At 39.0% G+C, this 13,603-nt stretch overlaps 1 protein-coding gene across 10 annotated transcripts in view; it reads left to right on the forward strand.

Annotated features, from left to right (window-relative positions):
* The window catches only part of LOC117429076 (unconventional myosin-IXAa-like), a 165,929-nt gene that overhangs the window by 90,157 nt on the left and 62,169 nt on the right, over positions 1–13,603 (forward strand). For 7 of the 10 annotated variants that reach the window (XM_058998519.1, XM_058998512.1, XM_058998516.1 and 4 more), the window contains exons 5-8: positions 1,340–1,439; positions 3,895–3,948; positions 7,264–7,364; positions 7,703–7,829. In XM_058998519.1, coding sequence (XP_058854502.1) covers positions 1,340–1,439; positions 3,895–3,948; positions 7,264–7,364; positions 7,703–7,829 — 382 coding nt within the window. The remainder of the gene's footprint in view (positions 1–1,339; positions 1,440–3,894; positions 3,949–7,263; positions 7,365–7,702; positions 7,830–13,603) is intronic. The other 3 variants (XM_058998515.1, XM_058998521.1, XM_058998517.1) reach the window with 2 other exon arrangements.

Genomic DNA, 13,603 nt, shown 5'->3' on the forward strand with positions numbered 1-13,603 from the left:
CCTGCTAGCGTTGCACATTTAAGGTATAGCCTCATTCACTCCGACAGACCATCAGGCTGTCACTACCAATACTGCCTTGCTCAGGCGCATGCTTAGATGGGTATCTTGACCACTGTGCTCTGTATTCGTATTCGTTTCCACCAGCCACTGTGGGGATTATTATTAAGTTTGCTTAAACCTGCATTATTAAGCTTTTTCTAGTTGATAAAATGACATATTTGTTTTTTTTTCTCCATTTACCCCACGAGGTTACATTTATATGACTATGACCCTTGACATCTTTTCCTGTTTTGTGCCGTGCTGTGTGCTCAGTCAACCTGAGAATGCATTATTAACCACTGACGCGGAGACCTGAATGACTGTTTGCAGAAGGAAGGGAAGGGCAATCCTTGGAACTGCGTGATGATTGAGAATGGTGTTCAGAATGGGTGAAGCTGGCACACAGCACAGGATGTAATAAATATGTAATGCGGTAGTATACTGCAGTATTTAAAAACTCTGTAATAAGGTGATCAATGTCAATGTTGTTAATACAAGATAAAACAATAACAGATAAAACCTTTTTTTAAAGACTGCAATTGCACCTTGGTACACAGTGGGTTGTTTCAATGGAATCTCTGTGTTGTAGAAAGAGGTTCAGTCTTAAATAAATAAATAAATAAATAAACACTCCAAACCACAAAGGGTTAAACCCCAAAGCAGATGGGACCAATAATCTCAGGGAATAGAAGGGTATTCATACAGGGTCTTGTTATTAAGACTTATAGCTATCCGCAGTGTTTCTATCTTCACTCGCATGGTGGAACTCCCTTGGGGAGAGGCAGCCCGACTGCAGCTGCAGGCTCCCCCACAGCCATGACCTTTCCTCTGCTTTACAGCACGTCGATTCAATACAATTAGACACCACCTTTTAAATATAAATCTCGTAGCCGTGGGCCTATCTCAAACATAGACTGCCAATTGTGCTGTGGTCTGTGTTGTGATGTGGACTAATAATATCATTCACAGAAAACGGCAAACTGCCTTGTCAAAACACATCCTGTTTGAATTGAAAGATATTGTTTCAGGATATGTATTGTATTTCAGTACCTTCTGATGAATGTCCCATTATAGTAGACCATGTAGGTTATTTGGAAGCTACTGTGTAAGGAAGTGAATCTGTAATCTCTCCACACTAATAACTGAAGGAGAAGTGATCCTGTATTAAAACAAGAAGCAACAGCAATAAATACGTGCAGTTAAACACAACCCAGTATTTAAGCACAACAGAGTATTTTTAAATCTCTGTATTCTCCAAGTGTCTCTCAGTGACTCATGTTTGTTTATTTTGTATTTTAAGGAACTACCATGTCTTTTACTACCTGCTGGCAGGAGCGAGTGAAGAGGAGAGGACGGCGTTCCACCTTAAACAGCCTGAGGAGTACCATTATCTCAATCAGGTGCGGGCTTGTGAGAAGAGGAGTTCCTTGATCTAGCACTAACATCTTATTACTTATATGCAGCATTAGACGTGTGCTGCTGAGCCATCAACTAATGATAGTTGAACACTGTCAATAGGTTTTTGTAATCACCACAGTCCTTGATTATGCACACTGGAAGTGTGTCAATGAGTGCCTGTATACACATGCTTGACATACATATATCTGAATGTCCCTCACTTGTTTAGAGCATTTTATATACTTTCAGAGATCGCTTAAATGTTATTAGATAGGTTGTTATTCAGGTAGGCATCCTTCATCAATGAAAAAATTAGAAAATAGCATTATATGCACTTTAAAGCTTACCCACCTGCCAGCAGAGGCTATGGTATTAAAAGGCAATAGTATTAAACTGAATTGACAACAGAACTGGCAGAAGGCACAGGTGTTGTTGTCCATCAGCCAGTTCTGTTGTCAATTCAACGCTTGTCTTCTTTCTAATCCTTAAGGATATTATCTTCAAGTATTGCTCATCCTTGTTAGACAGCTTTCCAGTCCTGGGTTTGTCAATTACAGAAGATGTTTCTCTCTACTTGTAGATTATGCTTCGGATACCAAAACTTGAAAATATATATATATATATATATATATATATATATATATATATATATATATATATATATACAGCTGATTTCAGCCAGTTGCTATGAATTGCCATGAATACAGATCACAATTGTACTCTTTCAGGGTGGATCTGCAGATACTTTATTCAACACATGATCTCATTTCATACAGAATGCAGTACAGCATCTCCAACTGCACACTGGTGTTTGCTGGCAGATGCAGCTACAGTACTTGATCTTTAGTGTTGGCAAAGGTTACAGTTACAACACTTGACCACAAGTGGTGCTGTCTGCTAAGCACGTAACCCATATGATTGTAATATGAAAACAACAGGTTAGGGTCATCAGGGAATCATCCTGCTGCTTAGTTTAAACCTAGACCACCTGGAAACAATTGCTCCAGTGCAGTGCTCTAAAATTATCAAGATAAACGTGTGTTTTAACTACTTTTATCTTCACTTTTTTTGTGTATTTTTTATTAAAGTGGGCGACCTAAATGCTTTGTTAGTAAAATTTAAATTGGCAAATTGCTTTAACAAAAGAAGACCTTATTTTGAAGTTTGTGCATTTTTTTCTGAGAGGAATGAAACAATGGTATAAAACTAGCCAAAAAGTAACTTGGTTATAGGAAATAGCAGTTACATTATTATTCTATGTAGTTTCTGTCTATAACATGACTGTGTTCATCTCTGAAACTGTACTTTTGCATAGAACCAATTTACTTTGATGTAGCTGATGTAGCAGTCAAGGATGCTGCTTACAGTAGACACATGTTGAGAGTCACATTGACCTGCTGCAGACCAGTTGTTTTGAGCTGGATAACGGGAAGCATGCAAAGGAAACACATTCCATTCTTCATTACTCCCATTCCATTCACAAGCATTGTATATTCCACATGCCATAACCTAGATCCACTCAGCATAATCTCAACCACTGGAGAATTTAAGAAGCTGATTACAATAACATTAGTGTGCTGTACAATCGGCCTACTTTTTCGAGCTTTCTTTCTGTAATACTGGTATATAGTTAGAATGTATGGTTGGTGTATAAAGCTGTTGTTTGCTGCCTGTCCTTTTAATTCAGGAAGACATCTGGCAAGCCTGCAAGCCAGGGTCTCTGGCGTATAACTTCATGCATGCTGTAAAGCGGCATTGCCGCATGACTGACTCCACGCATGTCCCTCAGAGTGTTTAACAGAGTAGCAAAGCAACTGACTGCAATCCATTAAAACAGACAACACAAGGGCAAGGGACAGGAAATGACCAAACACAGTGAAACCTCAATTAACCGGTCACTGCGTATTCAGGTCCTCTCTCATTCACTTGCATTTCAAAATAGTCATCTGTTCTGGGTAGGAAGTGCAGCTGGCCACTTAGTGCAGGTTTTATTTATTTATTTATTTGTTTGTTTATTTTGTCTACAGTGCTTATCACCACTTCGGCTGTACAACACAGCATATTTACAATACATTATAATCAGAGTAAGGTGTAACTATTATAGATTTGTGTTATACACTACACATTTGAATTCTAAAGGGTTTACTTTTTATAAATGATATATACATTAAGTAGACCCCCATATCTTAAATATTTCACTGTCTCAAGATTCATGTTTTTAGTATTTCTAATGAACAAGTAGCAGGTTATTTCCCATAGTAAATTAAACTGCATATATAATTGTCTTATTAGCTAATTGGCTTTTGATTTGTATGTGCTCTCAGGCGACTCGAATGCAGGCTGGCCATGTGCTTGCTACTGTAGCTGCTAGTTTATTAATTGCATGCTCCATCCTTTCATTTGAGTGAGAGTGTTGTGTTGGTGAATGCTGCCTAACCCCATTTGCCTTACTTACAGATGACAAAGAAACCCCTTCGACTGCACTGGGAAAATTACTATGAATCCGAGCTGGTTAGTATTCATATCAGCGTGTGCTACTCAGAGCACACCAGCACCAAAAAGTCCAGATCATTATTATTTTTTTAATATTTAATGTCAAACTCAAATCCCAGATCCTGCAACTTTTTGGTCATTTTGTTTTGTCGTACGGTATGTATACAGTGCTAGTCCTGCATGTTTAGTAGAAATAGCATGTGTCCTGTGAAAGGTCTCCAACACTCGCCTCGAATAGAAAAGTGACAGTGATCTCAGGAACAAAATTACAAACTTGTGCCGACTAGTGGACTTATTCGACTATTTTAACCTTGATTATTTGACTCGACCATACTGTACTGTTGCTAGCTAACCAGCACAAAATACCACATGAAATTGTACAGTATCAGTCAACCGTTATGTTACACTCATTAAGACCCACAGTTATGCAGACTCCTAATGTGTTTGTTCTATAAATACAACACAGGTCACCAGTGGATAAATGTATGAAATAGTCCAATGCATTAGGAAGCGAACAAAAACTAGGCTAATGAGTTCAATAAACCAGTTCTATAAAACATATCCTTAATATAGCAGATTCAGCTCATACAGCAGTGACTTTCTAATAAAAGCTATAAATAGTTGCACTTCATTATGCAATAATTAATCATCATAATAAAGCCTACACTTAATACTGTGTGGTATGCAGGCACAGTCAGGCAGTCACTGGCCACAGGGAGTATTGCATTGGCGCTGGCGCTCCCATCGGGATGGGGAAGAAAAATCAACCGGGTCTGTCCTCACTGAGCTATAGCAGCCCCTACTTGTCAGGCAAATTTGGTCCTCCAGGGGCGGGTAGCTTGCCAGGTCCTGGGTGGAGACATTTGGCTTGGTTGTGAGATTGGAGGACGTTCACTGACCTTCAGTTCTTCTGAGCTGTGATTGGATAATTTAAATTGAGGAGAAAAAAGTTAGTCTGAAAGTACTGCACTATATTGGAAGAAAATGACCAAAAAGGACACCCCTCCCCTCCTTTTTATTTATTTATTTATTTATTTATTTATTTATTTATTTTTATGATTTGTTTTTTTTTCCTCCATATTTGTTGATATTGAGGTTTAGTAGGGGTGGCTTGCCTGTCTGATTCTGTTTATTGTAGCATGCAAATTTATAACTCCAGATTTCAATCTATACATGCTTGATCATCTAGCTGTTCTGACTTAAACACTAACCTTGACAAATCATACAGACTCATTCACTAAAAAAGAACACGAGGTAAGTGTTATTGCTGAATCTTTCTCTGACAATAGACTCGCGTGTCGGCGCAATGGGTTTCAGTAAAATTCAGCGGCACAGTATGTTAACAACGGTCCTTTGTTTAATAACTTGATGGTCTATGTTCTTATGGTTGTCTGATGTAAATCCTCATGGTTTTGCTGCTTCTTACTATTTGTTTAACTTACCTGTCATAGTGTTTAAGAATATAAACACAATGCAGTGACACTCCTGGTTATTAATGCTCAAATTTCACTTGCTGTCTGTATCAGTATTGGTGCGGATTTCATCTGTTTGTTCAGAATCATTATCGCCCTCAACTACTTCTTTTCTCTCAGTACTTAATTACCAACAGTAATTTATAAGTCACGTCCTCATTGAAACCAATTAGCAGCAATTACACTTATAATTTCACGGCGATCTCGCACTCAGAATGTTAATGACAAAGCGTTATACTTGTTTAAACCACAAAAGGTTCTATAGAAACAGATCAAATACGTTAATATCAGGGTGTCTGTCTTTTATTTGGATGAAATAACTTTAATAATATGTTTAAGTGTTCGCTGGCTCGCTTCCATCACAGGCCTGACACAGCCAAGAGTGCAAGAGAAATATAGAGGTAGTCACTGAACATTTATAAACATACATAGCAATCATCACTTGACCTGCACCAGGCTCGTGATCACATGACCAGACTGTATTCTCTCGCACAAAGCTATTAAAGATGCCCCTTGTCAAACCCTATCTAAAACCTCTTATTAGTATTAATTACTAATCCCATACTGCAATCTAAATGTCATTCATATGCAGATGCTAGTCATATTTCTGAATAATTAGTGCCCTCTTAATGTAAAACTCTTTGATTTGATTTCAAATGTAATTTTATCATGCTGCAATATATCCTTCATCCTACACGTATTTAGAAGGAAGGTTAATAGACATTCTCATAAGAAGTATTAGAATGCTAGGTGCTGTTTGATAAGCTGGTTATATGCATATGAACAGCTGCACTCTGAACATAGAGCAGAAGCATGGAAATGGCAAAGAAATCCCACTATCCACTCCACAATGCTGGCTGTGTCTATATTGCATCATCCTACATTTGTTAGTCATGCTTAATTGGGTTTACCACTACAGTATGTTGGTGTTGCTCTTACATTTTTATTAGATCATTTCATGACACAAGTTGCTATTTTTAATGTTGGATTGCATCCACTGTTTTCTGTTTTGAATCGGCTCCACTACAGTAAACAAACGGCTTCTCTTGTTTGTTTGTTTTTAATCTCACTTTTTATTGCATATCCCAGACACTCTTCCTTGCACTTGATTTAGAACATATTGACATATTTATTTTATAAACGGCTCTGCCATATTAAGGCGATTTAGATAATAAAGGATCGCTGATTCCAGACTGTTAGGTACGATATTTGTTTAATAAGTGACGTCAGTGCAAATACTTTTATGACATGCGAAGCAATGCCGTACCCTGTTCATTTTATATGTGCAAATTCATTTCATTTGGTTTATTCTGTAGCATTCAGTTCATTTTTTTGTGTAAACATAATAAATGCCGTGAGTCAGTGTTTGACGTGGTTCTCTTAATTAGGTTCAATTTTTAGCTAATGAGTTCTCAAAAAACACGAGTGGTAGGATTTGTTGATACAAGAATATGCTTTTTATTGCTGTTGCAATAATTACGTCAACCACTTTTTAATGGCTTTCAAATGATCTTGTTGTGTGCGGCATCCCATATTACTGTAATAATCTTGGATTCGTCCGTTGATGACCTGAATTGGTGACCTACTGAAATTGATGCTGGTCTGGAAATGGTGTAAACCATAGAGGAGCGGCAAAACCTAATGCTGTCCATGAAATTAAATGGTGGAATTGGAAAATACATTAAAATGAAGGGGGGCAGTGCCCCCTTAGATACAGTACTGTCTTGCAAGCATTCTTCAGTTTAGTTACAGTATGTGAAACACATTTTGAAGGAAATCTCAGTTGAATGGATTTTGATCCAGTTAAGACGTCTCTCTTTGTTTTTTGCTGTTGCTGATTAATCCCTGTTGTTGAAACTAGCAGGACTGTTTCACGGTGGAGGGGGAGGATCTGAAGCACGACTTTGAGCGATTGCAGCTGGCCATGGAGATGGTGGGGTTCCTGCCTGCAACTCGTAAACAGTGAGTCCCAACGAGAATGTGCAGCTGAGCTAGCAGGCTCTAATAGAAGCAAATGAAAGCTCTCTGAGAGTTGAGTTAACTAGGCTGTGTTGTAGGGCTGCTTAAGCCAAACACATCAGCCATTTAATAAACCATTACATTAGCCATTACTTGCATTACATAACATTCAGTAAATTTAGTGACAGATATTTTATAAGGCAACACAGGAAATGGTGTATTAAAGACCGTAATCACAACGCACCCACACAGCCAGCCTGTATCTCTATTCATGGTGCTACAGTCTGGTACTCCTGCACTGGAAGTGTGAGATTAACTGGAATTCTGCTTCTATTTCACAGGATCTTCTCCTTGTTGTCTGCAATCCTGCACTTAGGGAATATCCGTTACAAGAAGAAAACCTATCGGGATGACTCCATTGATATCTGTAACCCTGAGGCACTGCCAGTCGTGTCGAAGTTGCTAGAGGTATGAGCTCCATGCTGTTGAGATTGTAGTAATTGTTGCAACATGTCCTTGCTGGGTACAGTACAAAGAATCTTATGGCTGGCCTCAAAAAGCAAAAAAAAAAAAAAAAAAATTCTGAAATGTAATCCTTAAAAATAAAAAGAGATATTAATTTGTAAAAAGCCTTGCTTAGAAGCAGCGCATGCAACCTTCACCAACTGCAAAATGTATCCTCGGGAACTTACAGATCGTTACAGTCTGCCCATTCCTCCCTGCCACAAAAAACAAACTGCAAACAAGATAGATTAAACAACATCATACAAAACAACTTTATCATAGATGTATGGTAAAGTTTAAGATACAGCCTCTCGAACACATTTCAGCATATTAGTACATGCTAACTTCTTCTTTTTACAACAGGCTGGGAAAATAGCAGTTATGTTTTTAGCAGGTGGTGCCAGGCACCAGACCACCTAGAATTTAGGCTACCCCCTGAGTTTACTTTTTTAGCACGTGAGAGACATATACTGTAACCAAACTTACATCATTGTAAAACAAAAAAAACATCAGCAGACAAGATATGGCCGTGGAGGTTTTAAAAATAAAATATATAATAACACAAACATTAATCGCCGGAAAGTTTTCCTTATTTGGTTCCTTTTGAATTTCCAGTGGTACTTGTTTTTCATGCCTGGCAGAGCATTGATAGGCATTGTATTGATTTGGCAATGTTACAGTACCTCACATTGCTGGTCTTGCACACATTCTTTCAACCACACAATGTCCAGTATGTGCTGTGCTGTGCTGTGCTGTGCTGTGAAGCAGCACTCAGACCCTGCAGTCTGGCTGTTGGATCTCACTAAGCAGCGTTGCTGGGAGGCTGGGTGACCAACAATGAGTGGAGGCAGCGATCCCAAATTAACTGTTGACAGGGTAACTGTTAACAAGGAGGAGTAGAGTTTCCACTAGAATGGTTATTATGCAGAGTGACAAGCAGTACAGAGGCACTGTACTCTATGGTACTCCCTCGTTTTATCTGGCATTGGTACCAGGCAGAAAGTGCTTAATTTCACTTTGAAGTGTATTATCGCAAGCACTTCAAAGTTAACTTACTATCTGGTACTGAATCCACAGATTATGTTGATAATTAATTAAAACACTTGCCTGGTGTTTTGTAGCCCAGCACTGCAGAGGGTTATCTAGGTTTTACCGTGAAATGAAACCAGGAAAGACTTAAGCGACTTCCATCAAAACATGTTGGCACATGGATGTGACATTGAGGTCAACACAAGTCTGGTGCACATGATCAGAATGAACGTCTGCCTGTTCAGATGTCCCACAGATTGCATCCATCTTGTACATACAGGGCGATTCATCATTCGTGCAACATTGTCATTCTGCATGGCTTTGCAGTGTCGACATTCTCGAACAGCCTTCTCGTGGGCAAATGGTGCTTCTCAGAGTGTCTCTGTCAGACATGTTTCCTTTCCTACACGTACCCTCCAGTTTTCCCCGACAACAAAGTTGAATGAATTCTGAATCGCCCTGTATAACAGCCACTATAGTTTCCTCAGCTGTGTGATAAGGTATGAATTGTATTTCTACATCACCTTTAAAGGTTTGGTAATGAGTTATTAGAATAGTTCCTGAGTACAGGATACATTGTTTTGATTTATCATTTCAATACACATTGTGCAGGTTGTCTCTTATTATAAGAAACATCATTTCGCACAGTTTGAGCAGCAAGAACCTCACCACTACACAAAGTATTAATGTACACTTGTAATGTATATTTGTCTTCAAAGCCTAATTGTCGTTTTGATTCGGTTCTGTGCATCAGGTATTCAGACCCATCCTTATGTGCAGCACAGGTGTGGTCCTTATTATCTGCTGCACAGGAAGTGAATCTACTGTATAGTGTGGTGAATAAATACAGCAAACAACAACAAAAGAATCCTGAAACCTGATCACAAAATTGACTTCTGTAGTTTTTAAATCCAGTCTTTAAAAAAAGTTCCAATGGTTCCTGACGAATAGTTTAAAAAAATAATAGTAATCCCTGCAAATCCCTCAGATCAGCTAGAATACTTAAGATATGACAAGTTGTATGCCTATAGATGGAGAATATTTTCCAAAGTTTCTGTAACACAAGTATTCATTTTGCATGCAACATATAATTTAATGATTATAATTATGTGATGCATTTGCCTCAATTACTCAGTCATAAGCTGTTTTCTTTTTTTTTTTTTGGTTTGGTCTTTCAACCGTGGAAAGATTTTCGCTATCTGCTCATGGGGTAGCTGTATGCGTTGGTTTAAAGATTTGCATGAACACTGGGCCAGATTTATAAAGGATCGTTCCTTTGCTCTAGTATTAGTAAAAAATAATTTTAAAAAGTCCATTGGCATGGAGATTTAAGCGGACTGCATAACCAACCAACTAGATTTTTTAAAATTCCAAATAAATAACTAAACTTAGACCAAAATACTGTAATGCAGTAGTGCTCCCCCTTTTATAACACTATAGCGGGGAGCCATAGCTACAAGACCATGCTGTTTGTGTTCCACCTTATAACAAGTATGAAGGTGCTAGTGGACTGGCATTATGAGGCATGTGGGAGCTACCACCATGCCGCTACAGTATATAACTGGTTCTGCAGTATAAAGGGCCGGCTTATATAGGGGGAGCATTGTAAACCACTCACCTTTCACAGGAACGTAGTGTATTTTGAGTCACTGGTGTTCTTCATTTAATCCTCATGAAATGTGTTAATTGTGCAACAAGTTTCAAAGGCTTTGCCACTTAATGTGACACTTGTATATACTATTCCTATTGCTATCTGTTCAGCTGTATTAAACTGTGTCTGAATGTGTGGGCAGCTACTGAGAGCATGCAAGTTGGACCATTAACAAGTTTCATGAAGTTTCAATGAAATAGTCAACCCAATACAAGTTCCTCTAAAACTTTGAATAGTTCACTGAACCCTATCTATACACCAGCTCTTGAATATGCCTCTACTTCATTTTGTTTTGATGAATAGACTTGCAGTATGTGAACATTTTGTCAAACTTCAGATGGTTCACTAAAAAGGTATGAAAACAGTATTCTGTTGCTTTTCAACCTGTGCATTATACTGTACATCCTGTCTGTTCATTCTCCCTTTGATCCACATTCAGATGACTTCCAGTTCCCCTTTCACTCCTCCAGCTCTGGTCATCCAGCTCTCTGATCAAGAAGAATCAAGGGCTGTCTGGCTTCAGGTTCCCAGAGCAGTCACTGGCTTCACTCTGCTGGAGCACAGATGAACAAAGTGACATTCCATTTGCTCCAGATATGCTTTAGGATAGGGTTATTGGCACGCCAGTAAGAGGCAGCCTCGATTTTAATGAATACGACTCAACAATTATTTTAACTAAGAAAACGTATTTTATAGAGCACAATAGTACTGTATTAGTTGTATTAAGCAAGTAATAGATGAGATACTGGAATAGAATGCAGTACTTTATCGTTTTGAGGATCTTCTGTCTGTAGGAACATGTCTTTATAACATGCTAGACTTTTTCTGAAAAATATTCTTAGATGGCAGATTACACTGTATTATCATGATTGGTTTCAAAGTCCAGGTGGACAACTCGTGTGAGATTTAAAATCCAAAAGACCTTATCATATTTTTTTTCAAAGAATGGATTAGCGATTGAATCTGCGTCATTCAGTTTTTATAATTCTATGGAACAGAATAAGGTTTTAGCAAAAGAGCATATTGATTTTGCTTGTATCTTTTTAAAGCAAAAGTGTGAATCTGCCATGAACATACCCCTCATTTATAAGGAGTCAACCATACATTCCTCTTTCCCATGAGCTACTGTTGCTATCTGCCACGATTCGATGCTCTACTTGCATGCTTTGTCCATGTGAACCATAAAAAGGTATATTAAAATAAACTACTATGCCAAAAATGAACTAAAATACAGTTGAAGCCTGAGGTATATTCACCTTAAAACACTTGTACAGATTTAAAACATTTAAGTAAAAATGTGAGCAGGGGGCTGGTCATAATTTGACACCATACAAAATGGCAAGCAGTCGTACTGAGATTTCCAAAGTGGTACAACTGCACAGGTTACAATGACTCAGTAGACCCGGTCCTGATTTTAATCTTCTAAGGGAGGAAATGGGCAGATATAGATCTGAGTTTAGGTTCTTATCTGCAAGGCAGTGACAGAGCGGTGTTCATGTCAAACAGCAGTGCGAGCCCGGAACAGAATGTGTGGGGCTGCATCGCCATTTCTGACAAAGGCGGACAGCACAAGTTTGACTTCTTTGGTCAATCATTAAAACCTGTTTCTGTTGCCTTTTATGGGTATTGACTCTGGCGTCCCATTTCAAGCTGAATCAGGAACTGCAGTTAAATTGGACAATATGAAATAAAAAATCAAAACATTTTTATCATCAGTAAAACTAAATTCCAAAGACCTGACTTGTAATAAAAAGCAGCTCGAGGGTACAAACAGATTTCTGCACCGAGTCCACATGTTTCAGTCTCTTTCAGCTTGGGTTATTAGCCAAGTCTGAAAAGGATCTGCGTCCAAAATCTGCTCTGATTACTGTAAGTATGATTCAATCTAAGGGCAGAAGTGCAAGTAATAGGATAATGTTACCACACAGTTTTGCTTTGATGCTGGACCAGCCGTGTGAGTTAAACTAGTTAAACTGCAGTCAGATTCCCAGAACTATGCGAGTGCCACGTACGTTTTTAAAATTCAATTTTTATTTTTTTTTCTGGTGTTTGTGATCTGTATTCTAGACCTCAGTATGAAGTTATGGTACCAAAACTGGTGCATGGATACCATTCTGTGATTTCAGAAATGTCAATAACAGGGATGATATTTGAAGTTATTTGACATCAAGTCTTTTTATGCCTCGTACTTGTTTTCTGTCTACCTTACATCAAAGCCAAATGCTGTGTAATGCAGGTTTACTTATCCCCCACTGGAGATGAAATCCCCTGCAACTGGGGTATATGGTAGTGGAGGGGGTCATACTTGTATGCATGTCACACTTCACGTGTTTCCATATATCCTGAAGAACCGTGTGTCCTAGTTATCATGAAACTTCGTATTAATAGTATTTGGTATCTGTCTCTGAGCATCTGTCCATATGTTTGTCACATGAGCAGTCTCAATTGTAAACAGTAACCAGAGCATTGGGTGTTGACACTCTGCACAGGCACGCTCATTTAATGCACACAAGCGCTGACACTAGGGTATTAGCAATGGTAGCCCTAGTGTCACATTTAATAAAGAAAACAAAACAAAGCTAAAAAGATACTTCCCGCTCCAGGAACCTACTACTCTACGCAAACCATCTCTACCCTCTCAACATCCCCTAAACTGACCTACATCTGGGCTCCCAGAGTCACGGCCTTCTCACGGCGACTCCTGCCTCTTCAAACAGCTTTTTTCAAACGGCTTCAGCTGGGCAATGCCTTCACGAGCACCGTCTTGGAGTGGAAGGGTTTCGTGTAGCAGTTCTTTGGAACAGACGCTCTCCTCCTTGATGTAAACACAGTGCCAAATTTCTCTCTGTGTAGTAATGGCGGTGCAGTAGCTGTAGCGCAGACGCTTTTTGAGCTCTGTGCAGCATCCCTGGGCACACCCCCAGCCAATCCAGACCTCCCAATCAGCTCAGTGTCAGACGAGCCAAACTGCTCAATTAGTTGCTTAGCAACGCGTCTCCTGTTGCATCCCAGCTGCTTCCATAAAGGCACACATGCGCTCAAGAACCAGCGATGGGGT

This window comes from Acipenser ruthenus, chromosome 24 (genome assembly GCF_902713425.1).
Source record: "Acipenser ruthenus chromosome 24, fAciRut3.2 maternal haplotype, whole genome shotgun sequence".
NCBI classification, from domain to species: Eukaryota; Metazoa; Chordata; class Actinopteri; order Acipenseriformes; family Acipenseridae; genus Acipenser; species Acipenser ruthenus.